The sequence below is a fragment of the Equus asinus genome, chromosome 15, assembly GCF_041296235.1.
Source record: "Equus asinus isolate D_3611 breed Donkey chromosome 15, EquAss-T2T_v2, whole genome shotgun sequence".
NCBI lineage: Eukaryota > Metazoa > Chordata > Mammalia > Perissodactyla > Equidae > Equus > Equus asinus.
In genome coordinates, this window is record NC_091804.1 from 42,921,987 (window position 1) to 42,941,461 (window position 19,475).

Consider the following 19,475-nt stretch of genomic DNA (forward strand, 5'->3'; position numbering starts at 1 on the left):
GTTGGGGAGAATGCTCTGAGAAGAGGAAGTCGATGTGATTACAGAAAGGGGATGCTGGCAAAAGGGAAAACAGTCCTAACCTACCTTTTTTTCTGAAAGCGCCCCTTGACTTCATAGGATAGGATAACTCTAAGGAGCTAACTACATCCCGAAGCTAGAGATGGGATGCTAATATCTCTGCATGTGGAGGTGCTTTTCAGGACAGCATCTGCGTTCCCTGTAGAGCAGTGACTCCCTGACAGTGGACAGGGAGCCCAGGAATGTGTTGCAGGGCATTGAAAAAGCATCAGGTCAATGTTTTCATATCACTTTATTGAAGTAAAATGTTGGCTTGTGGGAAGATGTGGAATATCTAGGGATTCTCACCCGGGGTATATTCCCTTCCGTCTTCCCCTGGGAGGGACAGGTCAAACAGATTTTTATGTTCATCAAAAAGTGACTTGAGCTTAAACAGTTGAGAAATACTATGACAGACCAGAGGTTGGCAAACTACAGCCTGTGGGCTGCATGTGGCCCACTGCCTGATTTTTTAAATATGGTGTTATTAGAAGGTAACCACGCCGTTCTTTTACATATTTTCTGTGGCTACTTTCATGCTGCAATGCAGAGGTTCAGTAGTTGCAACAAAGATCTAAGACCCTCAAAGACTAAAATATTTAGTATCTGGCCTTTTACAGAAAAAGTTTGCCGACTCTGGGAGTAGACCATAAAGACCTACATGGTCACATCTAAGGCTTTCTGCTTTTCTTGAGCTCACATGGAGGCAGTTTACAATTTCCTTTTAACAGGAATTTTATGACCAAAATTTGCATTCTGTTATCTTCATGACGTCTCCATGCATCCCTCAGAAGTTTAATTTGTGGCTCTGTTGTTCAAGACACTGTGATGGGCTACTAATAAAATTCGGAACTCTAAGCAAATTCTTAATTATTTCAGCTGCTTCTTGACTCTGGAAATCTTGGGGAATTTACCAGACTATTCTTTGTTAGGAAAAGAAGGTAGTAAAAGTGTCAGGGATTTGAAAGCAGAGCTAAGCAATTATTAAGGGTATTAGGTTTTAAAGAAAGGAAAGACAATGCAAAAAATAGGAGAAATCTTAGGTGGGTTGGTGACATATAAGGGTGAAAATTAGGTGTAATAAAACCACCACCAATAACAAAATACACTCTGAAAGAGATTTTCCTGTAACTGCTAACTCTGGTGTAGATCCACCCAGCTTGTCAGAACTGTGTGATGTGCTTATCTGTTTTAGCTTCGAGTGGCTTGTATGGCAAAGTCCAAATCCAGGATTTTGAAGATATTCACCAAACCTCATATTCTTCAAATGTGCAATCTCAGATCAGCATGCGTTTATCTATAGCTGTGGTTCTGACTTTGCCCTCCAGGGGCCATTTGGAGATAGTTTGTCTATGTCTTTGTCTAATGTCTGGAGAGAGTTTTGGTTGTCAGCTGTGTGAGGGGCTATGCTACTGGCATTCAGTTGGTGGAGACCAGAGATGCTACTAAACATCCTACAATGCACAGGACAGCCCCATCCTGCCCCCCTACTACAAAAAATGACCTTCCTAACGTGTCAATAGTTCTGATATTGCAAAACCCTGATGTGTAGGAGGTGAGCTATTGCAACATGAAAATTATTCTGTCATCAAATTCTCTAAGAGTATATTTATCATTAGGATTCCCTACTCTTCACGTCCAGTGAAACTACATTTTGCTCTTATGGTTGAGATAAAAGTTTCCTCTTATGGGGCTGGCCCTGTGGCCGAGTGGTTAAGTTCGTGTGCTCCGCTGCAGGCGGCCCAGTGTTTCGTTGGTTCGAATCCTGGGCACGGACATGGCACTGCTCGTCAGACCATGCTGAGGCAGCGTCCCACATGCCACAACTAGAAGAACCCACAACGAAGAATACACAACTATGTACCGGGGGGCTTTGGGGAGAAAAAGGAAAAAATAAAATCTTTAAAAAAAAAAAAAAAAGTTTCCTCTTAAATAAAACAAAAATTTTAGTTAAAAAAAGTCAATTGAAAGAAAAATGTGGGGCAGGCCAGCGGCCGAGTGGTTAAGTTTGCGCACTCTGTCTTGGCGGCTCAGGGTTTGCTGTTTCAGATCTTGGATGCGACCTACACGCCGCTCATCAAGCCATGCTGAGGCAGCGTCCCAGATAGAGGGACTAGAATGACCTACAACTAGGATGTACAACTATGGACTGGGGCTTTGGGGAGGAAAAAAAAAAAGAGGGAGATTGGCAACAGGTGTCAGCTCAGGGCCAGTCTTCCTCACCGAAAAAGCATACCTCAAAAAAAAAAAAAAGAAAAATATCAGCAAAAAAATACTATAGATGGTAAGTAGATGTGTTATATATAAAAAAAAATATGAATAAGATGGTCGAATGAGTTAATTTTAAGAAAAAATAACTGCCGTAAAGTATTAAGCGAATGGGATTATTCTCAAATTGTCGTCCTGTTAGCAGTGTCCGTGTTACCCACCTGGTCTCCACCTGTTCCCATTGTTCAGTGAATCGTCCTGTTTCCTCTAGACAATACTGAGATATTTAGGATAAGTTGTTGATCTTTTAGTACGAGGTGGCTCTCCTGGTGTTCTTAAGACTGAGGGGGTACGGCAGTTGAAATTGGGAGTTTACTGGAGCTCAGCAGCTTTAGTTTTCACCTTCAGTTTGTCTCTCAAACTCTGTGGCATCTCACACTGCTCTCCTGCGAGGGCCACTGTTGGCCACTTGTTGGAAACCACGCCTCTCAGAGGCCCTCCTCCTGGGGCGTGTTGGAGGGCTCTTTGTTGGCAAGTCCCAAGCGGGAAGCACTGTGCTGTCTGAAAGTCTTTATGAATATTTACGGCATTGGTTTGCAAATTACAAACAAAATACCTGGGGAGTGCGTCAAAGAGCAAATTTGTCTGGCCCCACCCCAAGAGGTTCTGGTTCAACAGACCTTGACTAATCTCTAGGAATCTGCATAATTAACAATTATCTTGAGTGATGCTGGACCAGCTCTGAGAATCACTGATGTATGATATATGACAACAAAGGAACGGCCTCGATCGCACAGTTGACACTCAACGTTTGCACTGTCTGTTTTTGTACCACGTGTTTGTATGTTACAAACATCCTGAACTGCCTTTTCATAAACCAAATTTTGGTTTTTCTGGGCCAGCCCCATGGCCGAGTGGTTAAGTTTGCTCGCTCCGCTTTGGCAGCCCGGGGTTCGCTGGCTGGGATCCTGGGTGCGGACCTAGCACTGCTCATCAAACAATGCTGAGGCAGCATCCCACACAGAGGAGCTAAAAGAGCCTACAACTAGGATATACAACTATGTACTGGGGGGCTTTTGGGGAGGAAAAAAAATTTTGTTTTTCTTATCTCTTGATGAACCAACATGTTTTAATCTATTCCGTGGAGACTTCCCAGCCAATAGTCATAAGCAACGTTGCATGTGAATTTTTGTGATAACATCTTTTGCAGTTTTTGTGATTATAATATTGCACTTTGGCCCTTACTACTTCATAAAACAAAAGAAAAACAACAAATAAATAAAGACAAAAACTTCTTTAAACTTTATACAGATGGATCAAACACGGAAATCAATAGGCGTGCTGAAATTGAGGAATCTTTAGCTTGTGTTCAACAGCCTTTGGACATAAGCCAGACAATACTGGTTCGATTGTGAAGAAAAAAATAAACAAGTTAAAAAAAGAAGTTAGAGATGCATTCATTCAAGATTGGGTGTGAAAGTCGAGGCATAATTAGGAAATGTAAAATACTGCCTCGGTGAAAATAATTTTTCCCCACGGTGGGCATTTTTCTTGTATACCTTTAGCGTTCTCAATTTCTAACACAATTTGGGGGGCATGTACAGAAGCAAAGGGTTGCCAGTAATAGAATGGCAGTGAGAAACCCATTTCCCACCCCCTTTGTCTGAACAATCAGAGTGACAGTCACTCCTACTATAAATATAATCCTCTAGTGGTGGTCAGATGTTAAGCAAGCCGGTTGTCATCTGTTATTCAGACATAAGTGAGAAGTTGATAGAACTTCTATTTGCCAATCTTAGTACTGAAAATGTTAGTTTTCATGCCTGAATCTTCATCCTGAAAAGGATTTTGTGTTTGAATTCTTACCAATGGCTCTTGTAACCTGCTTCTTAAAGTAATTTAGTCTAGTGGTGCATTAGACAATGGATTGAAAGCAAAAACAGTAAGACTGGAGAAAAATGTAGATGACAGATTAGGTTGTAATTTTAAGATCTTGGTTAAATATCTCTACATTTTTCCATTTAAAAAATTTTAAGCGTTTTGAGATAATTGTAGATTCACATTCAGTTGTGAGAAATATTGCACAGAGATCCTGTACCCTTTATCCAGTTTTGCTGGTCATAACGTCTTTGAAACTACAGTGGAATGTCATAACCAAGATATTGACATTAATACAGTCAAGACACAGAGCAATCCCATCACTGCAAGGACCCCTTATGTTACCTTTTTATAGGCACACCTGCTTCTCTTCTGCTCCCCACTCACACATCCTCAACCCCTGACAACTGCTAATCTGATTTCCGTTTCTATAATTTTGTCATTTCAAGAATGAGATAAATGCAGTCAAACAGTGTATAACCTTTTGGGTTTGGCTTTTTTTCCCACTCAGCATAATCCTCTGAGGATTCCTTCAAATTGTTGCAGCATTAACAGTTCATTTGTTTTTATAGCTAAGTAGTATTCCATGGCATGGATGTACCAAGTTTGTTTAACCATTCACCCGTTGAGGAATATACGGGTTGTTTCCATTTTTGCACTGATACAAATCAAGCTGCTATGAGCATTCATGTTCAGATTTGTGTGTGTGTGTGGGAAGTTTGCATTTCTCTGGGATAGATTTTTAAGGGTGCAACTGCTGGTCATATGTTGCTTGCTTAGTTTTTCAAGAAACTGCCAAGCTGCGTTTCAGAGTGGCTGTACCATTTTGCATTCCCACCAGCAATATATAAGTGATCCAATTTTTCTGCATCCTTGCCAGCATTTGGTAGTGTTATTATTTTTTTATTTCAGCTAATCTGATAGATGTGTAATGAGATTTCATGGTGGTTTTAATTTAGTTTTCCCTGACGGCTAATGATGTTGAATATTTTTTCACATGGTTCTCCATCATCTGTGCACCTTCTTTGGTGAAATATCTGTTCGTGTCTTTTGTCCATTTTGTAATTGGATGGTTCGGTTCTTTACTGTTGAGATTTGAATTTTTTATATATGGTGGATACTAATCCTTTGTCCGATGCGTGGTTTGCCAATATTTTCTCCCAGCCTGTAGCTTGTCTTTTCATCCTCTTAGAGTTTTTCACATAGCACGCATTTTAAGTTTTGATGAGGTACAATTTAGCGAGTTTTTCTTTTATGGATTGTGCTTTTGGTATGATGTCTAAAAACTCTTAGTGCAGACCATGATCCCAAACATTTTCTCCTTTTTTTTTTTGCCAAGCTTTTATAGTTAAGTCCATTTTGAGTTAATTTTTGTAAAAAGTGAATATTTTAGGTTAAGATGTTTATTTGTTTTTTCCCTATGGATATTCAATTATTCCAATGTCATTTGTTTGAGAGGCTACCCTTCCTCCACTGAATTACTTTTCCACTTTTGTCTCTGTGTTTTTATATCCTTTGATAAGTCCAATGACTGCAAGGTGAAAACCAATAGAATTGATTTTAATTATGCTACTTTAGTGACACCTCTGGACATTTAAGAAGTAACAGAATTCTCTTTCATTTAATTACAGTATTAATTTTTAGTAAACAAAATAAAAACTAACAAGCAAAAACCCATCCTCACAACTGAGAAAAAACACTGGTAACATTTTGGTATTTTTTTTTGTCTTCTTCCATGCATTTTTAATATAATAGGGATCATGATATAAAGTTTATATTCTGCTTTTTCCCCTCACATAACATTTTATGAACACTTTCCCATATTATTACAAATTCCTTTTGAAACTTGTTTCAAATGAACTACCTGTGTTATCCTGTAATATAATTTAATATATATTATGAATACTATTTGTATTACTATATTTTTAATAAAATGACTACTTAGATTATTGTATAGTTGTATAGCATCCATATTATAGGTGTGCACTATATATATCATATTATATATTATATTTATGTGTACCTATTTACTATATATCACTAAATTACTTTGTCATTCTTATTGTTGAAGATTTAGTAGTTTCCAGTTTTCATTATTATAAATAATACTGCTAAAATTATATCGTACATTCAGTGGGATCGGGCACATATCTTACCGTCTATGTTCAGAGCTAAACTTCAGAGTTGAGTGGATTTCATTTTCTTTTTACCACCCAAACAAAACAGTCGAGGAATGTTCAATTTACCGAGTTTGAAGAGAAAAAATGATTCTATTCAGCACTGCAGACAAGTGGTAGCAAACCTGGATTCCTCATCCGTCTGCCAGTTACCAATAAGGTTGTCGGAGGCATTTTAAATTGCGTGTGGTTTGAATGACCACATGTTTTATGTGGACTTGTTTTGTTTCTTCCTACTAGCTCAGGGGTTCTTAAACTTTATAGTGCGTAAAATTTATTTGTGGGTTGAATATACAACCCATGTATATGGTGCTTCGAGGATGATTTTGGGATGGAGGAGATAATTACGAGTGAATAGTACCCACCTGTGTGCATTTGACTATGGAATTCCTCTTTCATTGTTGGCTACATTTTTGGGCCTTTTTCTTAGGACAGATTCCTATTCATTTAAGATTTTTCATATTTGTTGTCAAATGGCCCTTAGAGGTCACCAGCAGAGTAAGAGAGTGCCACTCAGATCTTTGCCATTAGTGAATATTATTAATTTAATCCCTTAATAATTTTTAGGTTAAAAAATCTCATTTGATTTTGCTTTTGGACAACATGGTTTTTCATACCTTCATTAGCTCTTGGCATTTTCTCTCTTTGGCATTATTAGTATAATTAGTGTCTAATTTAGTTTTTATTGATTATTCCAATTAGGATAGCTTTGCTTGCTAGGATCAAAACCCTATTCAGGCTAGCTCAGTTAAGAGTTGTAGTGATCTTGATGGTGGTGGGTTCCCAGGGGCAGAGATGATTTCCCAGAAAACAGAGGGAGGACTGGATCATAAAGTCAGCAACTGAAAGATGACAAAGGACTAAGATGTCTCTTCTGCTTAGAGCAGAAATTATCTAGTTCTCCATACTAGTTTCCACTGCTTAGCAATTCTGCACCCTATCTCAACATGGTCACCAACCTCAGTTTATAACCTACCAGCTTTGCACCTCAGTCTGGCGATATTCTTTGAGTCTCTGGGTTGAATTTTCTGAGGGAGAATCTGGCTGGTATTGATCAGCTGTTTATTAGCTAGTCTGGTGTCCGTCCAAGCTCTTGACCGTTACTTATGAGAAATGTCACAGGACACATGGGGTATGTCTTTCCAAGACTGCCAATGAAGTCTTTCACACATATCGGCCCGTGATTTCCATATTTAATTGCATTTGAAATTAGAACATGTGCCATGAATGCCAGTATTATTTGTGTTTATTTGGGATTTTTTCTGATATCTTGGACTTTTTCTGAAATATTCCTACTGACATTGTTATCAAAACATGAAGAAATTTGCCTTCAAATCCTTATTTTCTTTTGATTCCAGTAATTGTCCGAACGACATAATACACCCATTGTGGAAACAATTTTGGGTTTTAAAATTTTATTTTCTCAAAGCAACATCACATTTATGGCTTATGAATATTTTACAGGTGAAAACATCAAAAAGAAAACATTTAAATGCAAATGTCAGTAATAATCTGAGTCGGTAGTGATGCTCAGCTCTGCGTTTGTGTTTCCTTCCAGATTTATCAACGATGCTGGTTAGTATTCAAGAAGGCTTCAAGCAAAGGTCCAAAAAGACTGGAGAAATTTTCTGATGAGCGTGCTGCATATTTTAGGTGTTATCATAAGGTAAGACTCAATTGTTGTAGGTTTCCAGAAATCTCTTCACAAGTAGGTAACTTGAGTTCATGAAAACTTGTTTAGATTATTTAACAAAGGTACAAATAATACTTTTTCCAAGGACAAAACATCTCTAAAATAATATGTACTTGCTTGTTGTTTAAAATTATTGCCTAACTTAAAGTCACTCTTCTGGTTTCCTACTATTTGTTATTGTTGTTGTTTTGTCAATTTTTAGTTTGCATGGTAGACTTTCCTCCCAACGCTGAAGCCCCGGAGGGTAAGGATTGGCTCTCGCTGTGTCTAGCACAGAGCCTGAGGCAGAGGTGCTTGGAGTATGGGGTGAGTAGGGAGAGGAAGAAGCTGGAAAACGGATGACTGGTCGAGAGAGAGGAAGCTCCACCCATTAGTTTATATCTTTGAGTTTGGTGATTAAATTTAATTCAGACTTGCAGTTTTCTTAGTGGTAGTGGATTGCTTCACTTAAGCAATTGTGTGTTATTCATTCAGGAGTAGAATATTAAAGTAAATATAAGGTATACTTACCATTAGGATTCACAAATTAGGCCCATGTTTTCCTCTACGTGGCAGTAAGTGTTTCATGGTCCTTGTTACTGGCAGCCTATGTATTTTCTCTTTGCATGCAAGCATGTAAAAGCATGTGCTTAACACTTCTTTTTCCCCAAGGCTCTGGTTATCCCATATTGAGAGTGGTATCTTCAGCTCTAAGCCCTCAGCCAAGGCCTTCTGCTGGCCTGCATGATCACGTGGTTTGACTCCCTCTCACCTGTTTAACTTCATCTCTCACCAGATCCCAGTTTTCTCTGCTGTAGCCCCCTGGGCTTTCCCCTAGAACACGCCAAACACATTCTTACCTTCAAGCTTGTTTTTCCCTTTTCTTGTAATGTTGTTCCCCTGGGCATCCACATAGCTCATTTCCTTACTTTGTTCAGGTCATTGCTCAAATTTCTCCTCTAAGTGAAGCCCTTCCTTGACCCCATTATTTAAAATGGAATCCTTTGGCATGCCCCCTCCCACACCTCCTTTTGTTTTCCTCTTTAGCACCTATTACTTCATAAATATTTACTTCATTGTTTCTTCTTATCTTCCTCACACCGCCACCACAAAATAGTCCACAAGGGCAGAGAATTTTGTGGGGGGAGGGCATGGTTCACTGTTAGTTATCAGTGTCTAACATGTAGTGGACACTTTTTAAAGTATTGATTGAGAAGTAATGGATGTTATCGATAGAGGAAATGGAATGCTTATGTCTTTGTGTCGTACTTTTATTTAGCTTACCGCAAGAAATCTGTACTTAAGACCTCTGAAACCAGGAATTTTGATTTGGATGATGTGGGGTAGGTGGTGATGGGAGCAGAGAAAACCAGCATTGGAAAGTTTTGGGGGGCAGGCTCAAATGTAAAACCAAGGTGGACTGCAAAGTCCTCCCCTTGAATGTGATACAAGTAAGGGGGGGTTGAGGACAAACTCGCCCTATTCAGACTTCTACCTGCTGGCTTTGGAATTTAATATGTAAATTTTTGGGGAACATGGTAAACCACATTCTCTTTCATCTGTAATAATCATTAACCAAGGTTCAAAGCATTAGAACGGAAGAATTATCTACATTGAGCCTCCAAGCCCTTGATGAGTTCCCGTAGCCGAATCATCCTCCTTACTCTTTCAGATCTGATACATTTAGTATTAATCTCTTGGGGGCATATAAAAAGCCAGACTAACTCTGAGATATGCATTTTTTATCTAAATGCTGTGTAATTTATGAATCTTGATAATAAAATACTGGGGTTATGAGTAGCACACCGTGACCAGATTTCAGAGTTTATTTGAATATAAATAAAGCAATTTCCAAAAGAAATGAAGAACTGTGCAGTATGTTATTTGATCAATACAGAGATGGTGTGGCATATATAGACACATCCTTCATGTAGGAAATCCGTAGCACTTACTTGAGAGCACAGTGCTTCTTTCATTACATTTTTAAAGATATTTTAAAGATATTATCAAGAAAAAAATGCCTGGTTTTATGTATTTGATTCTTATTAGAAATTTTAACACACGAAATTGACTGTAGAATTTTAAAACTTGGTGCCTTCCTCGCTGAAAATGTAGCTAAGGTGCTCTCATACAGACATTGGAAAATAAATATATGAATAATGCACATACAGAACAATTCATTTTTCATTTCTTCACCTCTTCCGTGAAGCGCCCCTCAAGCATCCACAGCTGTCAGAGATAGCTGTGAATTTGATTAACTATAATTGCAACAATATTAAGACTCCAGGGACTTTAAATATAGTTCCTGACCTTCTTGTTAAAGGCAATTTCACTGTTTTCATTCAGGAAATCAAAGTTGCTCCCACTCACTAGGAGGGGTTAAAAGTTTCAACGCATAGTTTTACTTTTTTGAGATGGATCACGACTGGGAGGAAATCTAAGTAGAGAAAGACAATCTATTGCTTTTGAGACCAGGGCAAATCGTGTGGCGGGAAGTATGTTGGACTTGATTTGGGAAACTGGCTTTCTAACCCCGGCTTGGCCACTGTCTGTGTCTGGTAAGTTGCTTAACCTCTGTGTAAAGGTGACCTCTGTTAAAAGATAAACTGAGGCATATTAAAAACTTTGAGTCTATTTGAGCGAAAATTGATTTGAATTGGGTGGTACCAAAACGAAAGTGATTAGGAAGGCTCCATGGGCAGGAGCTGGGAGAGACTTTTATAGAGAAAAGGTGGGAGCAAAGTAAGGAAATCATTGATTGGCTACAGCTTAAAGCCCTAGTTGGCTGTTTGTGATTGGCTGTCCTTAGTGTTTTGATTTTGAAAATTGGAGGCGTTTACAGGCCTCAGAGAGTTTGGTTTGCTTCCATAGACCGCCATGCCTTTACAGCTGCCTCAGTCTACTGGCCTCCTTGTTTAATTAATTTAACACCTCAAAGGGAAGTCAGTCTTACCTTCCCCATCATCGTGCATTGCTGAGCCTGCAGGATTCAGTTCACCTTGGGCCAGAAGGATGACTCCAACCAATTCTCTAATACTACAGCATTTCCCAAAATGTGTGCTAGAGTGTGGCCAGCGAGACTTCTGGGACGACCAGGGTTCTGTGGTCAAAGAAGCTTGGGACGTGCAACATTTCCATCCCCACTCATGAGATTCCTAATTTCCTGTAGCCTGTCACAGGTTCTGAGAAGTCCTGCCATCGGGAAACCTGAGTAACTGAGTCAGCGTTTCCAAAACTGATGGGGCCACGGAGTTACCTTTTTTTTAAAAAAATTACACATCCTGTGAAACAAGGTAATTTCGTTCTAAGGAACACAATTTTGATTTGCTGCTTTTGTGTGCTACCTTTATATTAAATGTCCTCTTGACCCGTCGTTATTTCAACAAGGAACGACTAGGGGTGATTGTTCCTGTTTCACTGAAAACGTAGGGGTAACTTGTGTGTCAAATGAACACATGTTTGTGAATGTATTTGAAAAACAGAAGCCGCTCCAACTGCGAGGAGTAATACTCATTATTATTTTTGTCGTTCTTCCAAACCCCTCCAGGCTTATTTGTTCTGTCATTCCATCCTTCCTTAGAGACTGCATCACTCTCACATCTCCCAAACCCAATGTCAGACCTTGTTCTTGGTTTCTGCAAAAATAGAATTCCAGGTTCCTCACAGTGAGCTAATGTCCTAAAAATTATTTCTCTGAAATTTCTGCCAACTTATCTCTGTGTGTGTGTAGGTATCACAACTTTTTCCAATGACTCATTCTTTTTTACGTGGCTTCTCCTTCCTTTAAAACATTTCCTCTTCTGATGTGGCTGTCTACAATACATCATTTCAAAATCTGAAAATATGTCATAGCCTCTTTTCTCAATACTTTTACTACTTTGGAGTCATCCCCTCATTGTGCCAGCAACTACCCACTGGTCCCTGTTCTGGAAGTTGCCTTCACTTATGCCAATGAGGACAGGACTCTTCACATCTCCATAAATTAAATTATAGCTTATTGCTCTGATGCTTCTCCCAAATGGTAAATGCTCCCATGCCCACATTTCTAAGGCATGGGTAGAGTGGATAGAGAGGGTTAACCGTGGTACCAGAACCACGTTTCGGATTTAAGTACTTGTACTAATCGAGCAGGTACAAGTATGCACCAGTGTGCCAAAGACCCCTGGAACATGTTCCAAATTGAATTAACTGTCTTTCCTACCCAAGCTTGGTTCCTTTTGGAGGTTCCCTATCTCAGTATATGGCATCAGTAGCCATTTTGTTATTCACGTCAGAGGCCAAGGAGTCACACTTGATTCGCCCTCTTCCTTGTCCCCTCCCTTATCCAGTCCATCACTAGGTTTGCACATGCTCTTCCCCCTGGATGGATACCCTTCCTTTCCTGGTCCATGTGGCAGATGTTATCCATCCCTCAAAATCTCTGCTTTGTCTTACCTCCCTGTGACTCTTCTTGACTCACTGGAGTTAGTCCATCTGCTGGGCCCTATCTTCATGGGTGCTCTGCTCACCCTGAAAGCAGTGGTTTGTTTTCATGTTGGTGGCAGTCTCTCCCTGGTTGGTGCTGACCCCTTAATTGTACGCTTTCTTCTTTGGTGATGGATGGCTGATTTTTAGCACAAGGCTACACAAAGTAAAGACCTCTGTGCTGTGAGGTGAGGCCATGTGACTAAAGCCTGGCCTAAGGAAGTGTAAGCAGAGAAGGTGCCACGTCCTTTATCTCTTTCTCTTTCCTGCTGATTAGAAGATGGACATCAGCCATCCTGGCCCACAACAGAAAAGTTGAGGATGGCCCAGCAACTGGACATGTCCCATGAGGGAAGTCTGGAGGAAGTGTCCAAAGCTGGTCTATGCTTCCTGACACCACATGTCTTAGTCCATTTAGGCTGCTGTAACAGAATACCACAGATGAGGAGGCTCATAAACAACAGAAATTTATTTCTCACAGTTCTGGAGGTTATAAGGCCAAGATCCGGGTGCCAGCATGGTCAGGTTCTGGTGAAGGCCCTCTTTGGGATTGCCAACTGCCAACTTGTTGCCGTGTCCTCTTTTGGTGGAAAAGGCTATGGAGCTCTCCGGGGTCTCTTTTATAAGAGCACTAATCCCATTCATGAGGGCTCCATCCTCATGACATAATCACCTCCGAAAGGCCCTACCTCCTACTACCATCGCATTGGGCATTAGGTTTCAATATATGAATTTTGGGGGCCACAAATTCAGTCTATAACGCCATAGAGCACCAGGTCAGCCCTAGACTGTCTATCTCTGTATTTCTTTTATGTGAGAGGAATAATCTCCTGTCTTGTTTAAGCCTTTATAATTCTGGATTTTCTATTGTGTACAGCAGAGCTTAATCCTAACAGAGACATAATAAATTTTGCTCATCATCCAAAGCACTCTGGGTAGGGCTTTCTATGACTTGCAATCAGGAGTATCCTGATATGATATGACCACTCATTGTTGGACTATGAGTTCCTTGAAGATAGAAACTGTGCTTTACTCAGCTTTGAATCCGGGGGCCCCAGTGTAGTGCCTGGCACAAAGTAGCTGCTTGGATCCCAAGGACACTTAGGGTGCCCAGGAAATGATTTGTGGCCTAGTCATACTAGGACTGCACAGTGGAAATGTTAGGACGCCCTTTGGTATATTGAGAATAAAAAGAGCTGTGTGAATCATATGCCAAATTCTTTGTCATCTCGACTTACTACATGGTTTTGTCTTATGGAGAACACTGACTAATGAGGAAGATAGTTGTACAGATATTTAAATTTTAAAAAATCTATATAAAACTTATACACACAAAAAAAATCAAATGATATTGACGAGCTTATAGTGAAACTTCACTTTTGCTTACTTCACCTCTCTCCTCCTGTTGTGGGCTGAATTGTGTCTCCCAAAAAGAAATGTTCAAGTCCTAACCCTTGGGACCTCTGAAGGTGGCCTTATTTGGAAATAGGGTCTTTGCAGATGTAATCAAGGTAAGATGAAGTTACTGGATTTGGGTGGGCCCGATTCAATGGCTGGTGTCCTGATGAGAAGAGACACAGCCATACATGGAGAAGCACATGTGACGACGGAGGCAGAGATGGGAGCGATGCATCTACAAGCCAAGGGACACCGAAGATGGTAGGCAACCACCAGAAGTTAGGAGAGAAGCCTGGGACAGATTCTCTCTCAGAACCTTCAGTAGGAACCACCCCTGCTGATGCCTTGATTTTGGATTTCCAGCCTCCAGAGAGAAGAAATTTCTGTTGTGTCTTGAGCAAGGTTTGTGGTCCCTTGTTACGGCAGCCCTAGGCCTCGGAAACTCACACACCTCCCCAGGCCTTATCAGCACCTTCATTCCTTGGTTTCATTTTCCTGGTGGCTGTTTCTGTAACTAAACTATGTTTATACTGCTCTTTCTTATTTTATCAACTTTTAACCTTATTAACAGATTCCCCCACTTTAGGACATTGATGTTTTGGCTCATTTATACAATTCCTCAACTAACTCTTCTTTCCTTTTCCTTGCGAATTTTGATGATTACATTATTTTAAAGAACTATTCTACTGATTATATGTGTAACAGTCAATACTGTCCTTAAACCCCTGTGCTTTCCCTGGTAATGTTACAAAGTATTTCTTGACACATAACCTCCTAAGAGGAAGGTATTGTTGCCTCCGCGCCATACTTCTCTCTTCTGCACTTTGTCGGCTCTGCTCTCTTTTACGTTGTCCAGCTCCAGGTTACTGTTGTCTTAGAGAAATGTGAGCCTGCTGTTGTCACACATTCCACTGTTTCAACAGAAACTGGGAATATAAATTTTTTTAGTGAAAACGAATATTTAAGTGTATTTTTTAATACAACATAGGCCAAGTCAAATGTTTTTCCGGGTTGAATTGACCTGCAAACTCCCTCCCCCATTTTTTTAAATCTCTGAGTTACCTCTTGAGCAAATAGTAGAAAGAGAAAGTGATAATCTTCCAGGAGTCCACATGTCACACTGTATTCAGTAGGCCAACTGTTTTCATATGTATAAATTACAAATGAAACTGCCATAATACTTTGTGATGAAGCTAGCCTCCTATTTTCTTTCAGTTATTTGTATTAGTTGTATTAGTGCATGAATATACATGCACTGTGATGGAAAAACATCAAACACTTCAGCTATGAGAAGATTTTCATCAGAGCCGCACATATTCTTCATGAAATATTATTTTAGTCAAAAATATCATTAAAACTGTCAAAGATAAATTTGGTCTCTCTGCCACCCCTGCAAAAGCACTCTGTGATTGGAAAGCTGAGTGTTTTTATATACCAGAATGACAGGTTTCAAGGAAGACGCAAAGAACCAAACCAGAGGGAAAGAATAAGTGTCTCATGCAGTATGGCCATGATTCAGGATGGAATCAGTCCCTGTTGTAACATCTACCACAGCATAAGTCACGGACTTTGGATCATGTGTCACCTGTGATTTGCAAGTACCAGATGGTTTCAAACGTGTGCCTTCAAAATAATTTTTTTTTGAGGCTTCCTATCACCTTAGAATTATCTCAAGACTCGTTGCCATTACCACAGACTAGAAAGCCATGTGTGATTCTACTCCAGCACATCCCTCAGACCACCCTGTGCCACTTACCACCTTGCTACATTGGCCTCCTTTCACTCTTGATCCACTTCAGGACCTTTGCACTTGCTGTTCCTTTGGTCTGCAAAGCTTTTCTGCATGGTTTCTTCTCTTCCTTTAGATATTAACTCAAAGGTCATTGCCTCTAAAAGGGTTTATTTGAACACTTCATGTAACTCTGAATCACATTTCTTTAGTATATTCATTGCATTTATCACTATTGAAATTACGTCACTCATTTATTTGTACACTTGATTACGGCTAGTTGACGGTAAGCTCTAGGAAAACAGGGATCCCGTATAGTGTGTTCAGCTCTGTGCTCTCAGCATCTTTATCCTTATAGGGAATATAATAAGAATTCATTAAATGTTGGTTGAATTTGTGATGGAAGGAGAATAGTATACCACTGGTTTATGGAGAGAAAAGCCATTCACGACATTTAAATTCTCTGTGTCTTAAATTCCTAATTTAGAAAGTGAGAATAGTGCTGATAGGACTGGCCTCATAAGCTTGATGTGAAAATTAAAAAAAATAATGTAAGGCAAGCACTTTACACTTTGCTGGACCCATTCTAAGTCTTTAGTAATAAATTATTAATGGAATTTCTTTAAAATACACTCTGCTTTTGGAAAATACCATTTAAGCTAGAGATTTTCCTTTGGTCATCATAAAAGTTGATATTTATTGAGGGATCACTTTGTCCCAATAGGCACTGAGCAAAGTACTTCCGATATACTAACAATTAAACTCCATAAAAGTTCTATGAGATGGGGACTCTTATTATCACCCTTTCACAGATGAGGAAAACCAGGATGAGTGAAGCTGAGGAACATGCCCAAGATGACACAGTTGGGAAGTGACAGAGTTGAGCCCAGCATTCTGGCTCCATAGCCCACATTCTTGATAACCGTGGAACCCTGCCTCCCTGGCACTGAGTCTTTACTTCATATGATACTTTAAACAGATGGCCCTATATTTAAATAGATAAAAGGCAGAGCTGTTCTCATTGAAACAGGGATGGAGGATGGAGAAGGGGAAGAGAGATCTAGACTTTCATTCTTACCCCAGTCTTTCCCACATTCCCAGAAGCTCATAGAAATATACCAGGGAGCACATTGGAAAACCATTCATTTAAATTTTTTTAAATTACGCTTTCTTTTGAGATAATGGTAGATTCACATGTAGTTGTAAGAAATAACAGAGAGAGAATGTGTATCCTTTATCCAGTTTCCCTCAGTGCTAACGTCTTGCAAATCTAAAGTGCACACAATATCACAACCAGGAAATTGACATTGGTACAATCCACTGAATTTATTCAGATATCCTCACTTTTACTTGTACTTGTGTGTGTGTGTGTGTGTGTGTGTGTGTAGTTCTATGCAGTTTCGTCACCTGTAGGTTTTTGTACCTACCACAATAGTCAAGATACAGAACAATTCCATCTGCAAAAAGATCTCTTGTGTTACCCTTTGATAACCACATCCCCAATCCTCTACCCCAGCAGACACTAGCATTAATATGTTTTCCATAATTTTTTATTTTCAAGAATCAAGCAGTATGTAACCTTTTCAGATTGGCTTTCTTCATTCAACATAACTCCTTGAGATTCATCCAAGTTGTTGTGTGTATCAATAGTCCATTCTTTTTTATTGCTAAGCATTTTCCATAGTATGGATTACCACAGTTTGTTTACGTATACCCATTGAAGAATGTCTGGGTTGCTTTTAGTTTTTGGTTATGACAAATAAAGCTGCTATGAACATTCATGTACGTGTTCTTGTATGAATATAAAGTTTTATTATCCTGGAGTGAATTCCTAAGAGAGAAATTGTTGGGTCGTATGGTAGTTGCATTTTTAGTTTTATAAGAAACTGCCAATCTGTGTTGCAGAGTGGCTGTGCCATTTTACATTCCCACCAACAATAATGAGTAATCCAGTTTCTCTGCATCTTTACCAGCATTTGTGTTGGCACTATTTTTATTTTTGTCATTTTGATATTGATATCATGTTGTGGTTTTAATTTTCATTCCCTAATGGCTAATGATGTTAAACATATTTTCCCACACTTATTTGCCATCTGTAAATCTTTTTCTATGCAATATCTCTTTATGACATATGCCCATTTTTTTAACTGGATTTTTTTTTCACTGTTGAGTTTTCGGAGATTTTTACATATTCTAGATACTAGTCCTTTGTCAGATATGTGGTTGCAAATATTTTCTTTCATTCCATAGCTTATCTTTTCATCTTTGAACAGTGTCTTTTGCAGAACAAAATAGTTTTAATTTGGATGAGGTCCAGTGTTTGAATTTTTACTTTTATGGATCATGCTTTTGGTGTCAAGTCTAAGAATTCTTTACCTAGCCTTAGATCTTGAACATTTTCGCTCTATTTTTTTTTATTCTAAAAGTTTTCTAGTTTTAAGTGATACATTTAAGTCCATGATTCATTTTGAGTTTAATTTTTTTAAAGATTTTATTTTTTTTTCCTTTTTCTCCCCAAAGCCCCCCAGTGCATAGTAGTATATTCTTCGTTGTGGGTCCTTCTAGTTGTGGCATGTGGGACGCTGCCTCAGCGTGGTCTGATGAGCAGTGCCATGTCCGCGCCCAGGATTCGAACCAACGAAACACTGGGCCGCCTGCAGCGGAGCGTGCGAACTTAACCACTCGGCCACGGGGCCAGCCCCTGAGTTTACTTTTTGTATAGGGTGTGAGATGTAGATTGAGTTTCCTTCTTTTTACCTGTGGATATCCACTTATTCCAGTACCATTTGTTGAAAAAAAGTTATTTTCCCGCTGAATTGCTTTTGCACCTTTGTCAAAAATCATTTGGGCATATCAGCCTGGGTCTATTCCTGGGTTCTCTGTTCTTTTCCATTGAACTATGTATCTCTCTCTCTGTTGATGTACTCTCTTGATTACTGTAGATATATAATAATCCTTAATATTGGGTAGAATGGTTCCTTCCACTGTATTTTCTTTTTAAAGGTATTTTAGCTATTCTAGTACCTGTGCCCTTCCGTAACATTTTAAATGAAATTTGTCCCTGCATATTGAAAATCCATGTTAGGCTTTTAAAAAGAATTATAATAAATATATTGATCAAACTGTGGGAGAACTGACGTCTTTTCTATGTTGAGTCTTTCAATTCATGAACATGGTATATCGCTCCATTTATGTGAATCGTCTTTAATTTCTTTCTTCAGCATTTATAATATTCAGTCTCCACATCCAGTACATGTTTTGTTAAGTTTACCTGATTATTTCATTTAATTTGGATTAAATTTAAAGCCTTTTTGAATTAAGTATTTAACTTCCGTAAAACAGTTGTTTTTTGGCTTATAATCTGATAAAGCAATAATCCAGTTTAAATGATTTTTTTTCCCATCCCACACTTATTTGACTAATCATTTGAAATGATTAGTTGTCTTTTCATTTTGGAGAGAACCTCAGGTTTTGGAAGGTTTATGAGAATTTAATCTGTTTAGGCTGTTGCTGGTCTATTAGTTTGTGTGACTTAGTTATATTCTTAGGAAACGCACATACTCATAGAAAAATAAGAACAAGACACAAACAAACTTAGCTACAAAGTTCATTGATTGTAAATGCTTTCTTCCCCCATTCATATGTATTTCTTACATGAATTTCTTAAAAGCATATATTGCTAGGGCTTGGTTTTTGTGATTTCACATTTGTGTATATGTGCAAACACTTGGCTATAGTCCAGGTACCCTCAGAAGCTCTCTGTAAATGATGTCAGAAGAAAAAGGGTAGATTTTCTCATGGCGGTGAACCAAGAGGTTTTTGGGTGTGGGAGAAGCCACAGGATATTGTTGGCCACATGCGTTGTTGCTCAAGGAGCTGTGCTGACGAAGGG

General features: G+C 39.1%; 1 protein-coding gene across 3 annotated transcripts in view; it reads left to right on the forward strand.

Annotated features, from left to right (window-relative positions):
* Nucleotides 1-19,475, forward strand: part of DOK5 (docking protein 5) — a 152,682-nt gene that overhangs the window by 59,196 nt on the left and 74,011 nt on the right. For all 3 annotated transcript variants that reach the window (XM_014832169.3, XM_070486158.1, XM_070486157.1), the window contains exon 2: nt 7,879-7,986. In XM_014832169.3, coding sequence (XP_014687655.1) covers nt 7,879-7,986 — 108 coding nt within the window. The remainder of the gene's footprint in view (nt 1-7,878; nt 7,987-19,475) is intronic.